Source organism: Macaca thibetana, chromosome 14 (assembly GCF_024542745.1).
Source record: "Macaca thibetana thibetana isolate TM-01 chromosome 14, ASM2454274v1, whole genome shotgun sequence".
NCBI lineage: Eukaryota > Metazoa > Chordata > Mammalia > Primates > Cercopithecidae > Macaca > Macaca thibetana.
Genome location: NC_065591.1, coordinates 48,635,851 through 48,663,155, shown reverse-complemented (window position 1 = coordinate 48,663,155; position 27,305 = coordinate 48,635,851). Strand labels below are relative to the sequence as shown.

Here is a 27,305-nt window from a genome sequence, read left to right as displayed (position 1 = left end):
GGCGGGGGAGAGGGAAGAATGGAGAACTATTTAATGTGTATAAAGTTTCACTTATACAAGATAAAAAGTTCTGGAGATTGGGTGCACAAAAATGTGAATGTACTTTACACCACTGAACTGTATACTTAAAAATAATTAAGATGGGTGGGGCGCAATGGCTCTTGTCTGTTATCACCGCACTTTGGGAGGCCAAGGAGGTGAACACTTGAGGCCAGGAGTTTGAGACTAGCCTGGCCAACATGTGAAACCCCATCTCTACTATAAATACAAAAATTAGCCAGGCATGGTGGCGTGCGCCTGTAATCCCAGCTACTTGGGAGGCTGAGGCACAAGAATCACTTGAACCCGGGAGGCAGAGGTTGCAGTGAGCCGAGATCATACCACTGCACTCCAGCCTGGGCAAAAGACCTGTCTCAACATAATAATAATAATAATAATAATAAAAATAAATATGGTAAATTTATGTTCTGTGTATTTTACCACAATTTTTTTCTTTTTTTTTTTTGAGATGGAGTTTCACTCCTGTTGCCCAGGCAGGAGTGCAATGGTGCCATCTCGGCTCACTGCAACCTCCGCCTACCAGGTTCAAGCGATTCTCCTGCCTCAGTCTCCCAGGCAGCTGGGATTACAGGCACCCACCACCACACCCGGCTAATTTTTGTATTTTTAGTAGAGACGGGATTTCACCACATTGGCCAGCTGGTCTTGAACTCCTGACCTCAGGTGATCTGCCCACCTCGGCCTCCCAAAGTACTGGGATTACAGGCGTGAGCCACCACACCTGGCCTTTACCACAATTTTTTAAAAGGCACTGTCTTATGTAATCATGGCAGAAGGGAAGGAAGGACTAGAGTTTACACCATCTCTAGGATACAAAAAACATTTTTTTAGAAGTCAGAGCTGAACCCGAGATTTGAGGTTTAGTTAAAAATACAGTAGTGAATGGAATATTAGTTGGCAATAAAAAGAAATGAAGTACTGATGCATGCTACAAGGATGATCCTTGAAAACATGCGAGGGAAAGAAGCCAGTCACACAAAGCTACACATTATATGATTCCATTTATAAGAAATGTCCAGACTAGTCAAATCAGTAGAAACAGGAAGTAGATTAGTGTTTGGCTACGGCAGAGGGGACATTGGGGAAATGGGAGTGATTGTTAATGGATACAGGATTTCTGTTGGGGGATGATGAAGTGTTACAAAATTGATTATGGTGATGGCTGTATCATGCTATGAATATACTAAAAACCACTGAAATGTATACTTTAGAAGAGTGAATTTATTTATTTATTTTTTGGAGACAGCGTCACTTTGTTGCCCAGGTTGAAGTGCAGTGGTGTGATCAAGGTCACTGTAACCTCAAACTCCTGGGCGCAAGTGATCTTCCCGCTTTGGCCTCCCAAGTAGCTAGGAGTACCAGAGCATGCCACCAAGCCTGGCTGGTTTTTCTTTTTCTTTTTCAGTTTTTGTAGAGACAGGGGTCTTGTTATGTTGCCCGGGATGGTCTTGAACTCCTGGCTCCAAGTGATCCTCCTGCCTTGGCCTCCTAAAGTGCTGGGATTATAGGCATAAGCCACCATGACCAGCCAAAAGGGTTAATTTTATGACATGTGAAATATATGATAAAGCTGTTAATTTTTTTAACACAATAAGAGTACAATTTTTATATATCAATTTAAAAAAATAATAAACTCCAAAAAATACATATCTACATACAATGGAGAAGGACCTAGGCTACATGATCATGTGCATTCTGACAAGCAACAACCAAAATCGAATGGGAAGAGGATCTAAAAGAGGTACGGAGGGGTCTGATGTGGTTAAGGGACTATGGCTATCTCTTGACGGGGTTGTTTAAACATCCAATGTCGTATTCTCTTGACTTTTAAGTTAACATGGGGGGAAGATAGCCTTGGTCCCACCCCATGGACTCACCCCATCTCCTCTCAAGGCACCTAGCTACCCCTCAACTGGAAGAGTTCTCACACTGCATGAGTCTCATGGACCTGCCCGATACTGCTTGTTGATTCATCCCTACAGGGCCCGGCACTTAGCAGGTTCCCAGTGCATCCATGCTGCATGAATAAAGGACCAGTCATGTAAAATTCCCTGAGCAAATACTTTCCAACAGCCATGACAACAGATGTCCAAAGCCTCCTGTCCCAAGGGGCTCACAGTTCTCACTCTCTCTCTCTCAACACTCCAACATAAAGCACATCCTCAGGTCTGGCAAGCAAATAATGGGCTTGATTCTCAGCTGCATGCCAAAGCATGAGCACCCTAAAACAGGTATATCACTGAGCCCAGGGCATGTGTAGGTAAGAGGATGACCTCTAGGGCTGAAGTCCCCAAGCTGAGTGTTGGGAACAGGTAAAGAAAGGGATTAAACACAGTCCTCTTCCTCCTCCATAGCTCCCTGGCAAAGCTCCCCTGTCAGCCACTCTCTTGCCCCGCTGATGCCTTTCTGTCACCCCCACATGTGGGAAAAGAACAGAGAGCAGAGAATAAAAAAGGCTGGAGAGTCCCTATCCTTCTCCAAGGGTGATGGAATTTTGGGCCTTCATAATGAGGGGAGGGGAATTTTGGGGGAAATGAGGTGGTGGATTTTCATTCCTGCCTCCTCCCACCATACTGGGTAGAAAGGCTCCTATGTGCTGCTTTCAGTAAAGCCTTGAACTCACTGATTTAGTCTTGACTGAAAAGGGTATTTTCCTGGAGCCAACCTGATTACAGGGAGGCGAATTTCTAAGCCCTGTTACTGAGAATCCGCATATGGGGTTGCAAGTGCATCTGCAGTGCTGATGATTTATCTAGGGCTCTAACAGCCTGCCCGCCCTAGAATGACACCAAAGAAGCTAGCACAGTGCCTGCTCAAAGCAGGGCTTTGTTAGCTTCCCAGGTCACTGTGCACTTAGGAAAAGTGTGAGCAGTGCCGCAGGCAAGGTGGAAATCAAGCTGCAGGCTCCAGGCTGGCCTATCTGAGAGTAACTTATGGGGCTGAGTTCTCCAGGGCATCTGTGACAAAGACCTGTCATAGTGTATCTATTTGCTTTTTGGAGGGAAGGGGGAAAAAAAGGATTCTAGGCCTGCTATACATTAAATCGCCATGACATAAGGCACAGTAGAGACACAAATGGCCAATAATCCTACGAACAGACATTTAACCTGCTAATAACTAAATAAATGCAAATTAAAATGAGATGCCATTTAGTAGACTAGTAAAACTAAGAAGATTGATTACAAGTGCTGACAAGGATGTGAGCAAATAGGTCCAGTACTTTCATTTGCTGTGGGTAGGAAGGTAAAAAGGTGCAGCCCTTTAGAAGGTGGTTTGGCGTATCCATCCACTTTTAAGATGTATACTCATTTCAACCCCAGCAAGTCCACTCCTAGGAGCCTATCTTACACAGATACTTGTAAACAAGTGTGAAAAGGCAGTTACACGAATCCTCATCACAACACCATTTATAAAAGCAAAACACTGAAAATAATTAAATGCTATCAGAAAATGAATGGCTAAATAAAGTAGAAAACACCCAGACTATGAAATAGTATGTAACAGTCAAGATGAACAAATTTAATATCCTTAGACTGGCACTGCCCAATACACCTTTCTGAGATGATAGAAATCTATCATCTTTGCTGTCCAAGACAGTAGCCAATAGCTACATGTGGGTACGAAGCACTTAAATGAGTCTGGTGTAAATGAGGAATATATTTTGAATTTCAGTTACTTTTTTTTTGTTGTTTTGTTTTTTTTTTTTTTTTTTTTTTGAGAGGGAGTCTCGCTCTGTCGCCCAGGCTGGAGTGCAGTGGCCGGATCGCAGCTCACTGCAAGCTCCGCCTCCTGGGTTTACGCCATTCTCCTGCCTCAGCCTCCTGAGTAGCTGGGACTACAGGTGCCCGCCACCTCGCCCGGCTAGTTTTTTGTATTTTTTTTAGTAGAGACGGGGTTTCATCGTGTTAGCCAGGATGGTCTCGATCTCCTGACCTCGTGATCCGCCCGTCTCGGCCTCCCAAAGTGCTGGGATTACAGGCTTGAGCCACCGCGCCCGGCCGAATTTCAGTTACTTTTAATTAATTTATATTTTATTGGGCAGCATAAATTTGGGGTTAACTTTCCTGCAAAGATTTCCATGATACCAGGTTATGACAAAAAAAAAAGTGAGTTGCCAAATAATGTGTAAGTGTGATCCTCTTCAAGTAAGCCTTTTACCTGCTCCCATCCCTGAATAAATCATATGATTCTATGCATGTGCATATTTTTGAAAATGCATAGAAAATGGTCTAGAAGGCAACGCCACCAACGGACACCACTGATTTCACATAGGGAGGGTGATGGGAGGGGCAGAAAAGGGGAGGGGGAAGAGGAACTTTTATATCATTTTTTGTTTTTGCTTCTTACTGTTTTGGCCTTTTCAAAGACACGTATTCATTTGTCATTTGTGTAATTACAGAAACAAAGAATGAAAAGCTTAAAAAAATTACTACTAAAAATAAAGCAGAAAAAAATTACTGCTAAAAAAATTCAGATCACTGAAGTCCAAGAAAATAGGTATACCTGGGCAGATAGTTTTATAAACTCATAACCAGAAATAATTGAAGGACTTTGTCAACAATATTCACCTAGTATTTTCAAGTCATTACGGTAAGTGCTGGGGCTACAAAAAAGAATAATGAAGTGTTAGCCAGAGTGGATGAAGAGAAATTATGGAGGCAAACAACCCCACCAGCAGCAGGAGATAGACAAGTGCTGGGGAGAGTCTCGTAGGCCAGCCCTGAGCCACAGGCGAGGGTCTCCTCCACATGCTCCTAGGCAGGGCTCTCTAGGAACCATCTCTGCATGAACAGAGGGACAGCAAGGCCCTGGGAAAAGCCTCAGGGCCCACACACCTACACCCCCTCCAGAATTTCCTTCAACTTTCTGGGGTGAGGCTAATGTCTGGAGAGTCAATATATTCATTAAATCACTTAAACGAAGAGCCTTGGTTAGAACTAGCTCATCAATTAGCAAGCCCAGCACCAAAAGTGGCCCAGCATGGTGCCTCACACACAAGAAGCCTCAATTAATGCTTGCTGAATTCAAACACACTTATTATCTCAGGGCCCTGAAAGGAGAAGATATAGATCTTAAGTCAGGTGAGAAAAAAACAGGTTATTTTCCACTTAAAAAATTGTGAGGGTGAGGTGGAAACCTGGTTAAGCACCACACTGGGGGAACACTGGGCAATTTGGAACCCAATTTGGAAGAAGAAAAACCACACAGGGTCTTTCACTGTCTCACTTCTGGGGGACAGAAGCAGCTATCAATAGGGTGGCCTGATTTTTTAAGGGTAAAGAGGCAGGGCTCTAAGGCCAGCTTTCCTGAGTGGTACGGGGTCACAGAGATGGGTATCACCCAGCCTTGCCTCCAGAAATGCAGATGACTGCCTCAAGACCAGAGAGCCTCAAAGGACAGAATTCACACTGTCTCCCTCTGGTAGAGGTGTGATAACATCTATCTCCAGGAATCAGAGGAGGGAAGGGATGGCCACTTCCTGCTGCTGTCTAAGCGATGAGCTAGCAGCCTAAGATGGGGTCAAGAACCACAGGAAAACGGATCACTCTGTGATCACTGATGACCCCAAATGATCAGAGGTAAAGCCCTTTCTAAAACACCCAAGAGTTTGTCTTTGAGAGCAGCAAGGCAAGGGGAAGAGGGTGCGTCTTCTCCTCACAGCCTGGCTTGGGGAAGTGATCCTCAAGGGAGAGTTTGGGGTGGCTCCTTTACAGGGGTGGAGCATCTGGGGCCAAGGGGGAGAAGGACTCTGAGCAGTGCTCACAGCCCCCACAGGTGAAAGCTCTTGGAAAAACAAAAAAACAAGAGCTCAGAAGGGATGGACAGGTATCAGATCACCTGGAAAAAAAAGGCTCTTCTGTGTTGCTCCTGCAGGGTCTGCTTCAGCTGTTCCACATCATTCTCCAACTTCAGGTATTCGTTCCAAGCATTTTCCATCTCCTGTTGGCCAAGAAAATGCTTCCAGTTCTCAGTTATCCCCTGCCCCGTCGGAAGGCCTCATGAACACCTGTACTCCTGACCATGCAGACCCAGCCAGGGGAAGAGGGAAGGAGACCGAGACCGGCCAGGCCTCAGGCAGGCCTGGTGAGAGAGAGGGAGGAGCAGGAAAGAGCGTGGCATCCTCTCATTTGTGCTCTGACCCTGGCCACCTGCACTGTTCCCTCTTCCACCCTCAGGATGCTTTGATTCTCGGTCCTGGCCTGTACCACAACAGACTGAAAAGTGAAAAAGCAGAGATTCTGACAACTTGGAATTAACTGCACACAGATCAGGGGAACAGTCTGCAGGCAGCTCTGAGAATCTGGCCCACTGGGTGTCACTGGCCTTCAAAAGTCACTGTGGTAAGCAGCCTAAGGCACACATGCAGGCAGACATGTCACCCCCAGCAGACAAGGTCATCTACTGTCAGGCGGCAGTTCTGCTACTGGAGAAGCTCTGCTATTTCAGGACTCTTGCCTCTGGACACCAACTCAACTACATCTGGGAGGTGAGAAAAGCAGCCCCTCGCTCAGCTCATCCTGAGGGAGACCGGTCTGCCACCCTCTACGCACAGTGGACTCTCTGGAGAGCTCAGCTCGGATATGGACGAGGTCCTCCTGCAGCAACTTCTGCTGGTAGGCAATCTTCTCCAAGTGCTGGGGCTGGTCTCGGTACTGTTCCATCTGTCTGTGCAACACCTCCAGCACAGATTCTAGCTGGTCCTGTACCAGGAAGGGCCAAAAAGCAGCAGGATAGGAGGATAGTCCCCAGAGGCCTCCCCATACCACACCAGGAACCAAAACTACTGGACCTAACCAAGGCTGAAGGGACCAGCACTGAGATATGGGCCCACAGTTGGGGCTCTGATGCCAGCTCTGACTCTGTCTAGGGGGTAGGCTGGGGAAAGTACCTAACAGCTCTGTGCCTCAATTTCATCATCTATAAACTAGGAATACAGCTGTCTAACTCCTTATGGGATAAACTAAGAGGATAAATCAAAGAATTAAAAAAAAAAATCCTCTCTAGCCTCCTAGGGAAAAGAGTATGTTATCAACCTTCAGTATCACAAATTTAAAATGCAAAAGGAAAATATTACTTTAAGAATAGAAAAGGCCAACGTTGGTGGCCCCTGGCCCATTCCTGCACTCCCATCCAGACTTGCTGCCTCCACAGCCCAGATCCTAGGAGACAAGGAGCTTTAGGAAGCAAAGGCATCTGCCCTGTAATGACTGCAGCCACTTCCTCCAAAGGAACCCTGCTTCCTGGGGGTTCAGGGACCAGGGGTCATCACATATAAGCCTTTTTTTTTATTTTCCTGAGACGAAGTCTTCCTCTGTCACCTAGGCTGGAATACAGTGGCGCGATCTCGGCTCACTGCAACCTCTGCCTCCCGGGTTCAAGCAATTCTGCCTCAGCCTTCTGAGTAGCTGGGATTACAGACGCCCACCACCACGCCCAGCTAATTTTTGTATTTTTAGTAGAGACAGGGTTTCATCATGTTTGTCAGGCTGGTCTCGAACTCCTAACCTCGTGATCCACTTGCCTTGGCCTTCCAAAGTGCTGAGATTACAGACATAAGCCGCCGCACCCAGTGCATTTTTTTTTCTTAAATAAGCTAACATTTGTTGTTCAGTACTAACATGAGGGTCCAGCCTATGTCTCAAGAAAGATGGGACAAAAAGCCCCTCTGCCCATTCCAAGATTATTCAAAACTGACACATACTTTGTTCTCTTTAAGGGCTCGTATCTTGTCTTCCAAGTCCTGGAGGATCCTGTCCTGTTCGCAGAAGATGCTCAGTTTGACCTAAAAGCAAGAACAGGTAGAAAGGGCCTGGAGTGATGAGAAAAAGACATGACCTTGGGATTGCGATCAGACAGCCTTTGGCTACAGAATCATCCAAGCCCTGCCTGAAGCTGTTCACCCTGGGTCGGCGTCAGGAGGCAGATGAGGGGTCAGCGTGTCACGCTGTTCACTCACGTCAATGTCGCTCTCAGCGATCTTCACAGGCTTCAGACTTCGATCCTTGAGAAGGTCCCGGCCTGTCATCTGGGAGGCGAACAATTTAAAAGAGATTTAACCATGGTGTTTGAGATCAGAACTTGGGAAAGAAAATTCATCCTACAATGGATGGTGTGGAAGTCCTTGGCAGTGGCAAGTAGGTCATAGCATGAGAGGGGCAAAAACTTGGGCTATACTATGCCTATTTCATTTTAGGAAAAAAACAAAACCTTTTCATGATTCTAGTAATGCTGGTAAGTCCTTTGAGTTAAAGAAAATGTAGACATTCAAGTTACAGGATCATCAATTTTAAAAGTATATATTTGCCTAAAATGAATGTCAAAAATCAGCATGAATCTTGGGAGATTTGCCACCGATCAGACAGAGGTGTGCTACTGAACCTGGGAACAAACACGAGTTACGAAGCCCATTACTCCCTGCCCAGGGTGGTGAGATGGGCAGACCCAGAGGAACAAACAAATCCCTTGACCGTTGTCAAGCCTTAGCTTAAGGAAGTCTCTGAGCAGCCCACTTCCCCATGGGTAAGGCCAGCCTTCCTCACCCTTTACCATTTGGGAAGAAGACCTGGCCAAGGTAAAAAGGAACCTGGCTAGTTCCCAGCAGGGGTTTTTAATTGTTCCCTGCATAACTGAGGCTAGGCTGTACTTGTATAAGTTACAAGAAAGGAAACCATAAAGCAATACACAAAAGTCACCCAAACTTGTGGGCCAATGGGATTTTACATTTCCCATCCCTCACTTGACTCAAGGTAGGCAATATGCCGCCTGTCTCTCACTGACTCCTGAGACTCTAAATCTAACTTATCCCATTTTTCCATTTCCCCCAATTTCTTTCTTGCCAAAAGTCATGCAGGGGTTGAGGGGAGTGACTTTCACAGATGTACCTTCCCATGGCCAAGACAAGGCCAGGGAGAACCAAGTCTATTGTGCCTGATGTAGGGGAAGCCAGATCTCTATTTTGCAGATCTGACCAGGGAAATGGAGGGTGGAGCTAACAGTGGCAGAGATAGGCGCTGTGTGTGCACTATGCAGAGAGGTCCCAGTGTGGACAGATAGCTGCTGGAGAGAGGGGTATAGATTTCTCCCCATTCTATCTGTAAGGTCCAGGAAGTTTCAGTGTGAATTGGGGGTGGAAATAAATTGGCAAACATTCCACTCAGTGCTCAAGCCCTTCATGTGCCCAACTGTCCTATGCTACCTCTCCCTGCAAATTGTCATGAGCAAATCCAAAGGTCAAGGGAGAGGACCTCTCCCTGCCTTGGGGTGAGGACTGATTCTGGGCTACACGCCTGCCCCACCCATTCCCATGATCCCTTTGGTCACACAGAAGAGGGCGGAACCATTGTTTTATGTATCTTGGTAAAGTCAGCCCTGAACAGAAGACCTGGCACAAACTCAGCAAACGCTTATTGAATTGCATGTAGGTCAAAGGGAAACACATGTAGGTCACTGTTGTTGAGTTCCTGAAAAAAACAGAACTCCAGCCAAATTCTGCTCTTCAGACTGTCAGATTATGTGTACATACTTGTATATACACAGTTGCAGAACACAAGACTGCAACGATCCACAAACAAACAGACTGTGCTGTCTCCTGCAATGGGAGGGCGGTGCAAGGGGTGGGCATGAAATTAATCCTGGTGAATCACAAACAGCTGAACTTCTCAGGCAGCATGTGGGTTTTAAACTCAGGGAACCCAGGAGAAAAAGCAGGTGAAAGCAGTGAAGTCTTCACTCTATGTCATCGTCCTTTCATCAAAGCCAAGGACAAGGAGGTTGTCTATTCTCCAAAGGGACTGACCTTTGGGGCTCACTTCCTAGGTAGAAATCATTTTCAAATGGAGATACACTCTGAGGATTCTTCCCCCCTAGCAAAACTCTTCCTCTTATTTCACTGAAGCTTTTTACAGAGAATGTCTTTTTGATACTTAAATAACAAGGCAGAAAATCTAATTGAGCAATGCCTCATTTATCCAGCACCATCAGGAAAAGAACGAGATATTTTATATAAAAAGGACATTTTGAGGAGCTGAATCTTCTAAATTATACTTTTTGATGGAAAGTTTTCTAAAAGTACGCCCTTTGCTGCCTTCGTGGAATACTGAATATACATTCAACCTTTTCTTTCTCCCTCTCAGGATATTAGTACTACCTCTTTTTCCAAGAAGTAGATTTCTCTTGTCCCTTTTTAAAGTGCTGCTTATCTGGCCGGGCACGGTGGCTCAAGCCTGTAATCCCAGCACTGTGGGAGTCCAAGGCAGGAGAATCATGAGGTCCGGAGTTCAAGACCAGTCTGGCCAACATGGTGAAACCCCATCTCTACTAAAAATACAAAAATTAACCAGGTGCAGTGCCACGCGCCTGTAGTCCCAGCTACTTGGGAGGTTGAGGCAGGAGAATCTCTTGAACCCGGGAAGCAGAGGTTGTGGTGAGCTGAGGTTGTGCCACTGCACTCCAGCCTGGGTGACAGAGCGAGACTCCGTGTCAAAAAAAAAAAAAGTGCTGCTTACTAGATGTTGTGGGTTAGGAATTCAAAGGACTATAAGCTCAACTGAGACGAGGTACTTACATCTCTTCTCTCCCTTTAACTGGGGGTGGTGCTCTTCAGGGTGCTCTTTCCATACGTTGCATCTGCTGCTACTACAGCACCCAGCACATTAGAGTACAAAGTTCTGTTTGCTCATTTGTTTCTTCTCACCAGAGAGTAACCTAATTAGGGGTGACTGTGGAGATGGATGCCTTTCCTCTGTATCCTCAAAGCCCAGCCAGGGCCTAGCATATTGAGGAAATTCAGGCAATGTTTGCTCAGTGAGTTCATGAATGTGTCAAAGTAATGTGAGCTGGCTCTGTCTCCTATGGATGGAAGGTCACAGGCTTTAGAGCATGGGCTTAATGAGAGCTGTTTCTACAGCTCAGAGGACCGTTAAGCTTCTGAATGTAGCTCTGCTCCAGAGAGCCGAGGCTACTAAGAAATATTATATCCACGTGTACTGTATTACATCTAATTTTCCTTTTAAAAGTGTGTTTGTTGCAGCCATGTCCAAATACACTTAAAACATCAACTCTGGGTCCCCCCAGCATCTCTGTCATCAGAAAAAGTAAAAGTCTGTGGGTGCTCATCCATTTGAAAGAGTCTCTCCATCAGACGGGAATCAAAGCCACCCAGGCATCTTCCCTCCCCTCCACCACATCCCAACCCACTTTCTCAGGGCTCAGGATGGTTGGACACAACACCTGCTTCCTGATCTGCATCCTCCCCTGGAATGCTGTAAGAGCTGGTCACATTGCAGTCCCTACTTCTGCATCAATCAAAGAGGGTATGGGCAGGGGGTAGCATTTTATTCTAGTCCAGCTCCAGGCTGTTATCCAAATGCCAACTCCCTGCCCCCAAAAGGTGCCACCTTAATCTCAGGGCCACTGTGGAATCTGAGGATACCCTGGCTCTTGGAAGATGACCAATAACTGCTGTTCCTTCCCAAGAAACTCATGCTTAACTCTGTCTGGGTGAGCCCTCGCCGTGGAGGCAGACACATGATGATGGAAACACAACACAAGCTGGTGGCAAGCCAGGCAAGCTCCCCCACCCTTGGCAGCACAAAACATGGAGTCACAGAAAACCACAGATGAGAGGCTCAGCCTGGTGCATCAGTCAAAATGCTGAAGAGAGCTTCAGTTGAAAGAAAATAAAGCAAAATGACTTGCGGGAAGCCTGGGGCGGTCAGGAGAGCAACTGGTTAAGCAAGTGATGAAGTCGGCACCGAGCCAGAAGCAATGGAATGACCCCGCTTGGAGACACGGATCAGATCATCTTACGCTTCTCCTGGGCCGACAGCCCCGTGCTGACTTCTTCAGCACTTTGTAAAGCACGTTGATCAAAGGTTCATTATTTTTAATCTGTTCCAAACAAAAAGGCAAATACAACAAAACGTAACAGGTGAGACATCAAATGACACTTGAAGCAGCCAGAATTTGGGGAACTGGCAAAGGGACAACTTTAAGGATGCTGTGTGCTGTGCAATTCAAACAACCAGGTCTGAATCTTGGTGATGCTACTTCCATGGGACCGTGGATGCTACTTGCATGGGCCACGGGACCTTCCCAGACTGCAGCTCTCTCCTTTTTATAAAATGTTATATGCTGTCTGAAGGGACCTTTGCACAGGCTGGTTTATGTGGGAGTGCCGATTTCAGTGTTCATTTCCTTCCTGGTTCTGCTGGAGAAGGCAAGGAGGAACATCATAGAAGGGAACTTGTTTCTTCTTTTGTCCTCCCTCATCACATTCTGTAAGATACTAGTTTAGAGTCGTGCCATGCATTCATCTCACCCCCACCCAACCTTAAGTTCCACCAGAACTGTGATGCATCTACATGATTATGTCTTACCCATGGTCCCAAACTTACAGCTCCTTTTTGGGAACACTGTCCTCATTATCTAGAACAGCAGGAATCACTGGGGGGGCTTTAAAAAATACCGATGCCTGAGTTCCACCCCAAGAGATTCTGATATAATTGGTCTGGGATGGGGCCTGGGCATTGGGATTCTTAAACACTCTCCTGGGTGATTCTAATGTGCAGCCAGGATTGAGAATCACTGCCCTAAAACAGGGGTTCTCAAACTTAAGCGTGCATCAGAATCAGCTGGAGGGCAAATACACAGATTTTCTGGGCCCCATCCCTGGAGGTTCTTGTGGTGCAGATCTGGGGTGGGACCCAAGATTCTACATTTTTAATGAATTCCCAGATATTGTTGACACTTTTGGTCTGAGGATCCCATGTTGAGAGCCACTACTTCAAAACAGTGTTTCTTGATACTGGATGTGCATTAGAAACACCTAAGGAGTTTTTTTGTTTTAATTAAAGAGTAATACCTGAATATTACCAATTAAATCACAGTCCCTCAGGGGTAGGACCCAGACATTTATATTCATTTTAAAAACTCCCCTAGAGTTCTCATTCATAGCCAGGGTTAGTAATTTCTTCTCCAGAACAATAGACCTCAAACCCTAGTGTGCACAAGAATCACCCCAGAGCTTGATAAAAATGCAGAATTCTGGGCAGCAGAGTGTCCAATTCGAGAGAACCCTCCAGGTCTGTGTTTTTATCAAGCCCCCAGGTGATTTTGAAGTATATGGCATCCCTAATCACAACTTTAAAAACTGTCCCAGAAGCTGATTTTGGAAACAGACCCTGAACAGAGAAGTCCTGATCTCAGGTTCAAACAGTCATGAAGAGTCCAGAGTCCAATAGCCCTGGAGCCACTGATGGCACATCCCTCACCAAAGACAAAAGCCTTTTTGGGGCTGACTGCAACCTTTTCTATCTACAAAGGCTTCACATGAGTGGCAGCAGGTACCCTCATCTTCCTGGCTGTGCTTCACAGAAGCATAAAGACAACTTAAATTGTCAACAACAGTGAACCCCACACCCCACCCCTCTGACTCAGCTAGGGTATAGGGTTCTGAAGAGCAAAACTTCAATGCCAGGAATACAATTCAACGAACACGACTTTAGGGTAGGCAAAGCGTGTGATGCATGGAAGAAAGAAGGCAGGTATGAGGTCAGTTGCTGGGTTCAAGTCCCAGCAGTGTAACTGCAGAAGTTACTTCTCTGACACCTAGGTTCCTGGTTATAGAAAAGGGATAATAATTCATATTGCTCTGATCGTGTGCAGCTCTTAGGTAGTAAAATACAGCAAGGATGCAACTTGCCTCTCTCTATCCCATCAAATATATTTCTTGGCGTAACAATCCAAGCTCAGCTCCATAAAAACATAAGGCCTTTGGGTACACAGTGGTAGAGCAGCATTTTAAGAGAGGATGTGGGGCAAGGTGATAAAGGGCTCTAGGGTGAGAGCTGCACCCAAATACTGATACCCACTAACTGCTGTGTAGGCTTGGGAAACTCATTAGCTTTTCAGAGTTACAGTTCATTAAAAGATGATACCACCACTTCCCTTACAGGGCCAATTTGGAGGTAAAATAACTTAATAGAAGTAAAATGCAGTGACTGACACACATTATAACCCCCTATTGTTATTAAGCTTCTGTTGGAGTCGACACGCAGGGACTCCTAGTTCTGCTGTGCCATTCTGTGGCTCAGTTTCTCCCTCTGTAATCCCACATAGCTCAAATTCTATGATCCTGAAATAAAACAAACCTGAGGCCAAGCATCACTCCAGGACCAACTGTGAGTTTCCACTGTCACATACAAACAGGAACCAGAAGGCAGCTATTTCCTACTGCTCCTGCTCAGGCACATTTAGTTCTCTCTGACCCCGTGCACTAAACACTCTGGTATATCTGTGTTTTATACTCACCTGTGGTGCTGGCATGCTAGGCCTCTCCCATAGGCCCAGGTGCACTATGGATGCTCTACAGGTTTGTCTGAGTGGACCGCTGGGCCCTGGGTCAGGGGTGACAAGAAATGGGCAGGCAGCTGCTGACTGACTGTCAGGGAGGCTGAGGAACGGGGATGTGGTGCTGCGCAGGGAAGGTGGAGGCCGGGGGCTGCTGGATCTCTCTCCATAGGCATGGTGGGAACAACCCTGCCCATCCCCACAGGCTGCAGGAGGACGGGCTAGGCTGCCACATTTGGTCCACACAGCTATGCTTGAGCACTGTGAATCCTGAGGAATTACTACCATACTTAGAGCAGTCCCTAAAGCTCTGTGTGACCTGACTGTCATATGAGTTAGAAAACCTCCTGGCCTTGAGAGAAAGCTCCTTGTTCTCCTCACATGCTAAAGCCAGGTCTTTTTGCTCATGGCACCCACCTTCTTTCCTAAAGCCTAGGATAGAGTCAAAAGCCTGCATGACCTAGCACCACCTCCCTCTGCTGCCCTGGCCACAACCACTGTGCCCTGGCTCTCCTTGGCTCTCACTGTTCCTTCCCTTTAAATCTCAACCAACCCCAGCCCCCCTGGCTCTTCAAGGCTTCAAACACATGCCACCTCCTCCCAGAAGCCTCTCCAGTGTTGTAACCCACAGAGATTCTCACCATCTCAGCTCTGAGAACCAGGCCAAACAGATCTTTGCCTAGTCATTGTAGAGGAGTCTGTTATTTGGGGATAATTTCTTTCACCAACCCAAGACTATCTGGAAGTATCTCAAGACCAGACAGACTCAATTTTTCTTCTGCATCTCCCCATGTCATCTGCATACACAGCAAGTGTTCAACAGACACAGAATTGCACTGGCTGATTTCTGATCAAAGGCCCTGATCTCCTTTCATTATGGGGAGACCCCCTTTCCGTCTTCTTCCTTCAGACCTGACGTTCATACGCCTGCTTCTATGAGGCTGGATGAAGATCCCCGAATTAAAAATATCCCAAGCCAGGTACACTGGAGACTGTAGGGAGGCATGCCGCCCCTCGTGGCAGTCGCCTGAGTGTCCCATGGCCCCTCACCCACCTTTTCAGACCCACAGCTAACTAAAGGTCACATTCCTCCAGTCTATTTCACGGCTTAGGCGTAAGAAGTGCTTTCACAGTGGGAGCTTTCAGAGAACTGTGGGAAGGGAACAATAGGGCTCTCTTCCAGGCAGAATGCCTTTTGCCTTCTCTACAGGAGTTTTCTCGGCTCTCTCTGTGCTGAGAAAGCTAATTTAGAGCCTGAAGCCTTATCACCTACAGGGAGGGGCCCAGCCTTCTTCTCCTAAACTGAGATGGGAGACTACTGGTGAGCCTCAAAGCCATGCGATTCCATGTGGAGCCTGCTACCCTAGCAACAGAACCAAAGAACCCACCATACCACTTGTGGCTGAAAACCCACATTAGTGAACCAAACATACACCCCTGCCCCCACTGAGACTCTGAAGAAGCAACTGGTTGCTTTTGGAGGGACCTTTTGGTTCTGACCAAAAGAAGGAAGAGATCAAGGTCTCGTGCCTTCATTCTGTAAGCCAGGGACCTCACACCAAAATTCACAAGAAACTGAAAAAAGGCAGAGTATGAGTCTGTAAGAAATAAAATTCTTCTGATTCAAGATGGGAGACATCTTGATTTAGAATTCAGATTGGATAAGACCTGTCTGGCCTTTGGCTTTGGGCTTGGCTCCAGTGAGGTGGCACTCTTGGAAAGGTGAGTATGCGAGGAAGGCAGGAACCCTGATATCACTCACCTTTAGATCCAGGTACTCCAGGTCTTTCTTCAGCTGGAGGTAGGTGTCATCAGCCTTCAAATGAAGCAGAGAAGGAAAAACACAGTTACGAACACCAGAGTTTCCATACCTGGAGGTTTCCCATGTGCATTATTTGTATGGTGCAGTTTTCGGAACAAGGAACCACAGCAGACCAACACATCAGGGGCCACAGAGGAAGCACAAACGTCTTGGTGCAGCTGAGAGCCCTCTTTCAGCAAGGCGGACCTTGCAGGTCACTGTGGGGAAAGTCAGCTTGTCCCCCACTGGCTCGGGGAAGTTTGGCAGGGAGGATCCTACCCCAGGGCTAGGGCAGCTGAGGCAGTGTTGTGCTCCCAAGATAGACCTGGGAGGTCCACCCGGAGAAGCACATGCCACACCTGATCTACAGCACATCAGTCATCATTGCTCCAAATCCATCCATCAAACCTTTGGTCTGGATCACTTCACATGCATGAAGATGAAGCTCATTGGTGTGGGCAGATGCCAAGAAGAGGCAGGGAGATGGCCTGGGTGACCCAGGAGGTCCCAATATGACCTTGGTTTCCAGAATAACCACGAGCAACTGATGGAAATTTCCTGCAAGTTTGGTTATTTTTGCTCAGCATGGAGCCAGTGTAGCCACATCAGGAGCTACTTGAGACAGATGCAAGGTCAGACCCATCTGTTTGTGGCATCTCTGACAATCTATCAAGCTCTTCAGTATAATTACCAGAAACAGTGAAAATAAGAAAAAGACTCTTTGATTTCCTAAAACTTATGCTTTCCCGTGTAGCAGATCACAGAAGCTAACCGTGAGGCAGAGGAGCTGTGAAAGCTCAAGAAAAATAATCCAGGCACCATCTTCTCAGCAGACTAAGAGGGTCCCAGCCAAGCAAGCCAGAGCTGGGGCAGGTGGCCTTTGCTTACAGCTCTGAGGTAAGACAGTCACACAGAAAAACCACACGAAGAGTTGAGGCAGTGCTCTTAAGCATGGGAATGCCTGGGGGACAACTGTCAGGAGCACTAGTGGCTTGCAAGGTCTTGTGTCCCTAAACTAATCCCTTACCCATCCATTCTTCCCAAACAGCTCAGTCCCTACACACTTGCTACAGGAGTGAGACAGAGCAGAAGGTTATTCAAGATCACTTAGATTCACAACCAATGATAGTTTTTGCACTGACATTCATTTTTCTGAATACATTTCCTAAATCTCTCATAACTCACTGAAACAGAACAAGGAAGGAAGGTAACAGTCCTGTCACCCTCCTCATCTGTCCCCTGCCTACCTCTGTACAGCCTGGAGGACCAGCCTCATTGGCTGAACCTATTCCTGCCTGAGGACAACCCCAGGGAGGAATCCTTTTCTTTAATCTTTCTGCTCAAGATACCCGGGAGGGCAGCCCCCCAGCCAGTTCTTGAGAAGTTTGCTTGCAAAGCCCAATGTTTTTGCAACAGTTTAGAACATTGTGTCATGCAGGTCTTGGATTTTGGCTGCAGCCTGCATGCTTCTAGCTGAGGGATCCTGAGCAAGTCACTTCCCCTTCTGGTTCCACTTGCCTTGTGTGTGCTCCTGACTCCTCTCCTACCTAACCTCCTCCAGCTTACTGTGAGGCTTAGCAGGATATGAGATGAGAAGATGCTCTGTGAGGCAGCAGGGCACCGTCCAGATAAGAGAGGGCACCCTGCATCTCCCTCCAGGCTGACGCATACGTGCCTTTCCACATCCCAAGGAGTGGCCACAGGGGCAACAAGGCTGTCAGCCAGCATAGCCCTTTGAACGTGACCACACATCAGCCTGGCAGTCACTACTTACAGCCAGAGAAGCGACAGTTTAGGACCCCTACACCACATGCAGTCCCCCTCCCCAGTGCCAGCAGGGTAGGCTCGGCCTCCACCACCACAGAGTATCTGGCAGTAGCATCCAGAAGCAAACAGGCAGCGAACAAGGGAGAGGCAGACAGCAGAGACAGATCAGAGCATGGGCACGAGCGAACACGAGCCAGCATGTCACTCCCTGCCCCCGGCCCTGAGAGAAGCCCACCAGTGCTGACCTGGCAGGTGGGAAAGGTCAGCTGGTGCTGCAGTAACTGGCCGATGGCGAAATTTCGCACACTGGCTAACTTGGCCTGGTGCCGCCTTAACCGGGTGAGAAGCAACGAGAGCTCCTCCAGCTGCAGGTGTGTAGACACAGCACAAGGAAGTTAGCACCACAGGAGCATGCTGCTAGAATTACACTCTTCACCCTGTTGTCAGTGCCAGGACAGCACTGATGTGACACCATTAAGCAATTACTGCGTTAATTCTGTCATTAGGACAAATAAAAGCACTGGCAGTAAAAGGGCTTCAGGAAGTTGTTTTTTCAGGAAAGCAACAACCAACAGTGCAACCTCACCCAGACCCAAGCTTTTTTTTTTTCTTCTGCTTTGAGAGAGTCTTGCTCTGTCACTCAGGCTGGAGTGCAGCAGCGTGAGCATGATTTTGGCTCACTGCAAACTCCACCTCCTGAGTTCTCGTATCTCAGCCTTCCGAATACCTGGGATCACAGGAGTATACCAACACACCCAGCTAATTTTTGTATTTTTAGTAGAGACGGGGTTTCGCCATGTTTGCGAGGCTGGTCTTGAACTCCTGGCCTCAAGTGATCCACCCACCTCGGTCTCCCAAAGTGCTAGGATTGCAGGTATGAACCACCATGCCTGGTCTCAGACTCAAGCTTTGAAGATAGAGTTAACTAATTAATTAATCAAAGATCAGGGAAGAGAGGAGAGGCACTACCTGCGGAAAAAGGTGAGTAGCTGGAAAACATTTATGGCAAAATTCAGCTTGAAAGAGGAGATAAGCCTAACATTCTCCTACATTCCCCCACAAGCTCTTCCCCTTCATTGGGGACCCAGTGACAGCCAGGTGACCCTAAGCAAGTCATTCGACTTCTCTGAGTCTCAGTTTCCTCATCTCTAAAATGGGAGTTGATAGCTGCCCTCTGGACTGCATTGTACTGACTCAGAGGAAGGAAAACGTTGATGAGATAGGGCATTGCAGGCTGTGTCTTGTTATTCACCTTACCGATTTTCCATGTAAACTGGGAGCACTGACGGTGTGGGTCATGTAACCCATGGAGGGCATGGAGCGTCGGTCCATGTGAGACGAGTTCTGCAAGTGGGAAGACAAGAAGTCACACTGGAGCCCAAACCTCTGCCACCCACTCCCAGGGCAGCCCGCCCCATGCCACCTGGGTCCCCTCTGAGCCCCAGACTCCTCATCTATGAAATGAGCACACGTATCTTACTCTTACGGTTAGAACACTAAACGGTGAAAGCCCTTGGAAAGTGAAAACTTAAGCTGGGTTGTTATAAATAGTTTAACTGACTGGACACATGTCTTTTCCTGCCTTTCAAGCTGCAAGGAAGCTGACTTGTAGTTGTGTGACCCCCTGCAAGTTACTTTGTCTCTCCGCGCCTCAGAGTTCTCATCTTTGAAATGGGCATAAACATAGCACCTACCTCACAGGGTTGTGGTGAGAATTTAAAGCGAAGCCTTTGGGAACTGTGCCTGGCATCTATTATTAAAATGTACTGCCTAAGTATTAGCTATCATTATTATCCCAAATTACTCAAATTTGTGTTCAAACCAGGCAAGGCTCCTGGCACCCTCACGCTGACCCAGCAGCCTGGCAGAGCTTCTCGAGCCTCACCTTGACAGCGTGGCCCCGTGCCTTCCTTGGAGAATCCCCCAGTGAGATGTCCACACTCCTCCTCTGGTCCGGTGGCTTCACTGTGACTCGCTCTGCTGGCGTGTGTGGCCGCCGGGGTGGGAAGACCCTTGGGGGTCCCGGGGGAGGGATGTCCGAGGGAGATGGAGGCACAGAGATGGAGCGGGGCACCTCTAGCATGCTCCTGCTCCGGCCCTGGTCAGTGAACTCTGGGGAGCCAAGGCAGATAGGTGCCGTGGGGCTGCCGTGCCGGAACTGCTGGCGCTGCTGCCACTCATAGAGCTGCCACACGGTGCCATCCCGGTGCGCCCGGCGCTCTTCACTCGACATCTTCAGGTGGCTGGCTCGGTCCTGCGCGTACTTGTAGTCACTTGGCAGGTTTCGGGGAGGTGGCGAGGAGCCCCCCGAGGGGTGTCGGGTGCTCCTGGGAAGAGTCTGGTAGTTTTCTGGGAAGGACAGGGATTGGCCAGGACCCTGGCGAGGAAGCGTCTGGTCCAAGGGAAGACTGAGAAGAAAGGGTAAGAACACGTCAGGCCACCAAGTGAGGGTTCTGCCAGGCTTTGGGGAATATACCTAAGTAAACCCACAAAGCTGGGCATGTGGGAGAGTCCTATGAGAACCCCAAAAGAATGATCAAGGCTGACATCCAGGACTTCAGTCACTTCCCCTTTTTGCAGACAACTCCAAAACCATTTTTCTCTGTCAACTTCCTCTGCCAGGACAACTTGGCTACCCCATGCCCATCAATTGGAGTGCAATGTGATTAAACCTGGCTTTTCCTTCTCTCTCCACTGCCAGCAGTCAGCTCTTTCCACGGCTGTGCATATTTATAGAAAAGGCCTCACAATTCTCCAGGTTACCAAGATTTTCTCTCTGCTTGGTATCCTTAGCACCAAGTTCTGGAGGTTCATAAAGGAAGTAGCTGGCATCAGTTCTCTTTTTTCTGGACTATTCTAGACCAGATACTGATTAATTATCTCCCTCCAGATAACTTTGAGATGCTCCTAACTGGTTTCTACTTTGTCCACAGTCAAGTGCTCTGATCAAATCAGTTCCCTATTTCAAAAATTTCCATGGCTCCTTGTCACTTGTGAAATAAAGTCTAAACTCCTCAGCCTGGTACTCACAGCTCGCTAGCAGCTGACCTCAACCCACCTTGCAGGCCTGCTGTTTTCTCACTGCTCTTCCTACCAGGGCCACGCCAAATGCCTAGGGCCCAAAACTGAAGGAAGTACTCCATCTCAGGGTCACCCCTGCACGTGCTGGTGCCTGACAGTCAGCCCCACCCTAGTCCTGGCCCAGCCTCCTCCACACCTGAGCAATATCTTGCAGTGGAAAAAGGAAAGGTAGGAGTCTAACCTGGGTTTGAAGCCGAGCTTTATACTTGCTGGCTTTGTGACCCTAGGCAGCTTACCTGACTCTGAACTTCCATTTCCTTACTTGTAACATGAGGACAGTATTACCTGCCTCATAAGGCTCTTCTGAGGAATCAATGAGACAGGTTAGGAAATGCAATCTCCATGTCTGATACACAGAAGGTCCTTCACTAACGTGTGTACCCTTCCTGTCCCTCCTTACTCTTATAACACTGTTCTTCCCTCCCCCTACCTGGATGGTCTCCCCTTGCTCTATTTACCCAAGTCTTACTCATTCTCCAGGATGCTGGCCCATGCCTTCCCCATGTGGACCTTCTGCAGTGCCACAGCCCTCAGTGATCCAGCTCTGTTTGACCTAGTTATCACACTGCCTGTAACTTTTCCAAGGTCCTATATTGATGTGATCTTTTCATACTTGCAAGACATGTTTTCCCAGGCCAAGGTGAAAATTCTTGAAAGACAGGAACTGTGTTTCAGACCATGGTATTGTCCACAGTCTAAGAAAGTCCTATGCATAATTAGCCCTTCAATAAACACTCCAGCACACAAAGCTGGATATGATTTCAAAAACTACCACCAACTAGGCATCTTATTTTCTTTCTTTTTTGAGACAGATTCTTGCTCTTTTGCCCAGGCTGGAGTGCAGTGGTGCAATCTCTGCTCACTGCAACCTCCACCTCCCGGGTTTAAGGGATTCTCCTGCCTCAGCCTTCTGAGTAGCTGGGACTACAGGTGTGCACCACCATGCCTGGCTAATTTTTGTATTTTTAGTGGAAGCAGGGTTTCACCATGTTGGCCAGGCTGGTCTTGAACTCCTGACCTCAAGAGATCTGCCTGCCTTAGCCTATCAAAGTGCTGGGATTACAGGCATGAGCTACCGTGCCCAGCCTCCACTTTATTTTTCTGAGAAGGAAAAAAAATTAAGCAAGGGACGAAGTATGGAATTTTACTAAGCCTGAGAGGCAGCATGATGTTGTAAAAAGAAAACAAGTTTTATAGTCAGACAGGCTTGAGGTCAATTCTGACTCCGCCTTCACCTATCAATTTTATCTAACATTTATTTGGTGCTGACATTGTTGCAGACATTGTTCCAAGCCAACACTACTCAAAGTGTGGCCTGTGTGCCACCAGCATCAGCACCACCTGGGGACTTGTTAAAAATGCAGGTTAATGAAATAAGCCAGGCATGGAAAGACAAATACTGTGTATGACCTCACTTATATGTGGGATCTAAAAAGGTCAAACTCATAGAAGAACAAAGTAGAGAGGTGGTTACCAGAGGTTTGGGAGGGATAAGAGAGATGGAAGAGGAGCTGTTGGTCCAAGGGTGCAAAGTTTCAGTTAGGAGGAATAAGTTCTGGTGACCTACAGCACAGGCATAGTGACAATGGTTAATAATAATGTATATTTCAAAATTACTAAAAGTAGATTTTAAATGTTCTTATCACCAAAAAGAATAAGTAGATAAGGTGATGAATATGTCAATTGGTTTGATGTAATCATTTCACAATGTATACATATATTAAAACACCACATCTATCCCATACATATAATCATTATTTGTCAATTAAAAATAAGATATATTTTTAAAATGCTTGTTATCAGCCCCACCTCAGACCTACCTAATCAGGGGATGGCGCCCAGGCATCAGTGTCTTAACAAGCCCTCCAGGAGATTCTAGTGCTCTGTAAAGTTTGAGAAACTGTTCTAATTGTTTTAAAACTCAACTCATTTAATCACTTTAGCTATATGACTTCAGGCAAGTATCATCCAAGCCCTCTAAGTCTCACTTTCCTTATTACAAAATGGGGATAGTAAGAACCATTTTGAAAATTGCTGTGAGGATTTGAAATAGTTGTCATTCAAATAAAGCTATCTTTGCCATTGCAGGAGATAACTTTAAGATCTCTTCAACCTACTTGTCGCGCCTGCCAAGTGAGTCAGCCTGTCACTAGGTGGCAGGGTTTGCTATTGATTTCCCAAAGTTAGACACAAATGTGCCTCTGAGACGGGGCAGTGCCTGAATCCTTAAAACAGAGGTGGTAGCGGTGGCGGAAACCAGGCTGGAGGCTTCCTCTGGGGAGTTCGGGACTTGACTAACCATTGTTCATTCTGTCAGAAGCAAAATGCAAACTATGCAAAGCATTTCAGAGCCGTGCTCCCACCCATACGCCCTTCCCGGCTGGCTCTGCAGCTCACTCCCTTGCCTGCCTACAGTGCCTGGAAGGTCAGAGTCCACCCTCACCTCTCCACTGCCCCGCTAGCAGCACCCCAAATCCCCGAGCTCATCCTCTAAGCTGTACCCTCCATTTACACATAGTCTGCCATTTCGGAGTGACCCCAAGGTACCGGTACAATGGTGAGCCCTGGCTCCAGGGGCCAAAACAAGGTAACTGACTATGGAGGAGGAACACAGGAGGAGGTGGTACTGTGGCTGAGGTATAGACCCCATGGGAGCAAGTGGGAGCTTCCAGAGTAGCTTTGCCCCTAACAGCAGATCCATTTGCTGGCCCCCCAATCTCCGGTCTTACCCAAAAACTGGGCTCAAGGTCTCCTCACACCATGCTCTGTGGCCACAGGGCCTCCCTGTCATTGAACAGGCACTAAACAAGATATTCTGATACAGCCACTACAGAAATGGTCATGTGGAAATGCAGTATCATTTTTTATGACCAATTATTATACTTTACTCAGCAGATGTTCCTCAACCTAACTTCCAATCACACAGGACTCCCACTTTCTACTCTGTTCTATACTGTAGTGTTTGAATCTCCTGATCCTAACTCTATTCCCCACCCCAACCTTTCTATTTTACAAGTATGCATTACGTTAAACACTGTTCAGGGTGGGAAAATGAAAGCCTAAAATTTCAAAACAAGCTCTTAAAATACAGTAAGATTCTAGGAGTATGTCAGTCTGTCTCCCACAAACCATATTCTAAAAAAGTTTAATGATGTGAAATATGTATCTCCCATTAGAAATAATTCCCTGTTGGTTTAAAGCCAAAAATACAGGATCATATTGCAGTTCAAATAACCCTCCTCCCAATGTCTTAATGTGCTCAGTCTAATGAGATTAGCAGTCTTGATGATATGCAAAACAGAGATATCTATCTCACATATTTTCAAATGGAAAATGGAGGAGGTTCCTTTATTCAGCAGCCAGATCTATTATGACTTACTGTAAGAGACTACAAATATATCTTTAAGAAAAAAAATACCTGGGACTATAAGAGGCAGGCCTTTTAAAATACAAGAGAATGATCAGAGACGGAGACACTTTGCTCACTTAAAGATTGACAGCATTTTCTGTTCTATCTTCTGTCTTCAGTTCTTCACTTTTTTTTTTTTTTTTTTTTTTTTTTTTTTGAGATGGAGTCTCGCTCTGTCGCCCAGGCTGGAGTGCAGTGGCCTGATCTCAGCTCACTGCAAGCTCCGCCTCCCAGGTTCACGCCATTCTCCTGCCTCAGCCTCCCGAGTAGCTGGGACTACAGGCGCCCGCCACCTCGCCCGGCTAGTTTTTTGTAGTTTTAGTAGAGATGGGGTTTCACTGTGTTCACCAGGATGGTCTCGATCTCCTGACCTCGTGATCCACCCGTCTCGGCCTCCCAAAGTGCTGGGATTACAGGCTTGAGCCACCGCGCCTGGCCCAGTTCTTCACTTTTATTCACTTTCTAGCCCATTGAGATCTGATTCCCCTACTAGAATGAAATTCCTCTCACTGTGTGCTCAGTGACCTCCAAAGCCAATGAGCTGTTCTCCTCTACAGACCTGATGTCTCTCTGCCCCTTAGATAAGAATGGCTCAAATCCCCATCTTGCATCCCAGGGAAAGTCCTGTGCCCTCCCCACCCACCTCTTACTTCCCTGTAAACTTCTCATTCTTTAGGTCTCTGATGCACACCCCACTCCCAACTCTCAAATTCAGGCCATTATGTGTAGTAGAATAACATGGTTTACAGGCTACTGGAGCAGTTATGTAGAGACATTTCATAACTGACAACTTATCACTGCATATCAGTCACCCAGCTTTTGACAGTTTTTTCTGTGCCCCTGCCACGAAGGATTTCTCACTGGCCATGCCGTCTTACTGATTTCAATGCCTCCTTTTACTCTGCCTCCTGAGCTAACTTTGACACTGTAGCTCTATTAAGGATGGCAATTCAGGTTTGCCCATCTAAGCCCCTCAAGCAGCTCAGTGGAAAAAGGGTTTCTGCTACCGAGCAAAAGACCCGCCACGTTCTGGACTTTCCTTCAGGGGTGCTCAGCCTCCTTGAAAGGTACTACGTCTCAAGTATCTGCTTTTGGTAGCAAAAAAAAAAAAAAAAAAAAAAAAAAAAAAAAAAAAAAAGGAAAGGCGGCACCACAGCCAGGTGGAAGTCCTTACCTGCAGCACCGTGCACTGCTGCCTGGACTCCTTCCAACTGAAACTCTCCCCCACAGAACCTCCAGTTTTCCTCCCCCATCTTCTCCTCACCTCCTTCAAGTGACTTAGTTTTTGCCTGACCCTTAGGCTGGGGGTCCTCAGTGTTCTGTTGTTGGCCCTCTGCGACTGTGCTCTCTCAGTTGAGGATTCTTAGTCCCGGCTGCCCATTAGATCACTGTGGGAGGAGGGACGGGGGAAAATGTGCTTCCTAAAAACCTTATGTCCAGGCTGCAACCCAGACCAATGGAGTCAGATTTCTGCTCAGGGGACTAAGGCCTCACCAAATGTTGAAACTCTCTAGGTGATTCCAATGTGCAGCCTAGCAACAGTTTCTTGACTGTGGACATGCACTAGAATCACCTAGGGAGTTGTATGTATGTATTATTTATTTATTATTTATTTTTTGGAGACAGGTTTTTGCTCTGTCACCCAGGCTGGAGTGCAGTGGTACAGTCATAACTCATTGCAGCCTTGAACTCATGGGCTCAAGTGATCATCCCGCCTTAGCCTCCCAAGAAGCTGGGACCACAGGTGCATGCCACCACATCCAGGTAACTTAAAAAATAAAAAAAATTTTTTTTGGTAGAGATGGTGTCTTGCTATGTTGCCCAGGTTGGTTTCAAACTTCTGGACTCAAGCGATCCTACCACCTCAGCCTCCCAAAGTGCTGGGATTATAGGCATCAACCAGCATACCTGGCCAACCTAAGGAGCTTTGAAAACATACTGATGGCTTGACCTCACCCCAGACCAACTATATCAAAATCTCTGGGGTTGGGCCTCAAATGATCAAACCATGCAGATAGGATTAAGAAACATGGCTCTAAGCATTCCACCCTGGTTAATCTCAACTACTGCCAGGGCATTAGTTACCATCTCTAAGGCAATGATTCTAGAATCCCTCTACAGCCTGTACCCACATTCCCTATAGCCTCCTGGTCATTTCTACCTGGACACTCCAAAAGGACCACATTCCTCATCAAGCTCATGTCTCTTACCTATGCTTATATCTGCTGCACAGCACCATATCTACCTATTAACCAAGCCAAACCTGAATGCTAACTCCACTCCACCCATGTCCAGAACTCTAACTCCCTACTTACATGTCCAAAATGGAAATCCTGATTTCCCCCAACTTGTTCCTTCCTTATCCTTCCCCATCTCAGTAACCACCCAGTTGCTCAAGTCAAAATTCTCTAGGTCTGTTTATTGTAGCATTATTCACAATAGCCAAGATTTGGAAGCAACCTAAGTGTCCATCAGCAGATGAATGGATAAGCAAAATGTGGTACTTATACTCAATGGAGTACTGTTCAGCCATAAAAAAGAATGAAATCCTGTCATTTGCAACAACATAGATGGAACTCAGGGACATTATGTTAAGTGAAATAAGCCAGGCACAGAAAGACAAACTTTGCATGTTCTCACTCATTTGTGGGAGCTAAAAATTAAAACAATTGAACTCATGGAGATAGAGAGTAGAATGATGGTTACCAGAGGCTGGGAAGGGTAGTGGGCAGGGGGGAGTAGGGATGCTTAATGGGTACAAAAATATAGTTAGATAGAATCAGTAAGAGCTAGTATTTGATAGCATAGCAGGATGATTATAGTCAACAACAATTTATT

General features: G+C 46.9%; 1 protein-coding gene across 8 annotated transcripts in view; it reads right to left on the bottom strand.

The window, feature by feature from the left end:
- Positions 1-27,305, bottom strand: part of PLEKHA7 (pleckstrin homology domain containing A7) — a 232,926-nt gene that overhangs the window by 17,994 nt on the left and 187,627 nt on the right. For 5 of the 8 annotated variants that reach the window (XM_050759314.1, XM_050759318.1, XM_050759312.1 and 2 more), the window contains exons 11-18: positions 19,863-20,385; positions 19,235-19,321; positions 16,172-16,225; positions 11,869-11,949; positions 8,018-8,086; positions 7,763-7,843; positions 6,612-6,761; positions 5,899-6,000 (exon numbers count right to left, since the gene is read on the bottom strand). In XM_050759314.1, the coding sequence (XP_050615271.1) occupies positions 5,899-6,000; positions 6,612-6,761; positions 7,763-7,843; positions 8,018-8,086; positions 11,869-11,949; positions 16,172-16,225; positions 19,235-19,321; positions 19,863-20,385 (1,147 nt within the window). The remainder of the gene's footprint in view (positions 1-5,898; positions 6,001-6,611; positions 6,762-7,762; positions 7,844-8,017; positions 8,087-11,868; positions 11,950-16,171; positions 16,226-19,234; positions 19,322-19,862; positions 20,386-27,305) is intronic. The other 3 variants (XM_050759316.1, XM_050759317.1, XM_050759315.1) reach the window with 1 other exon arrangement.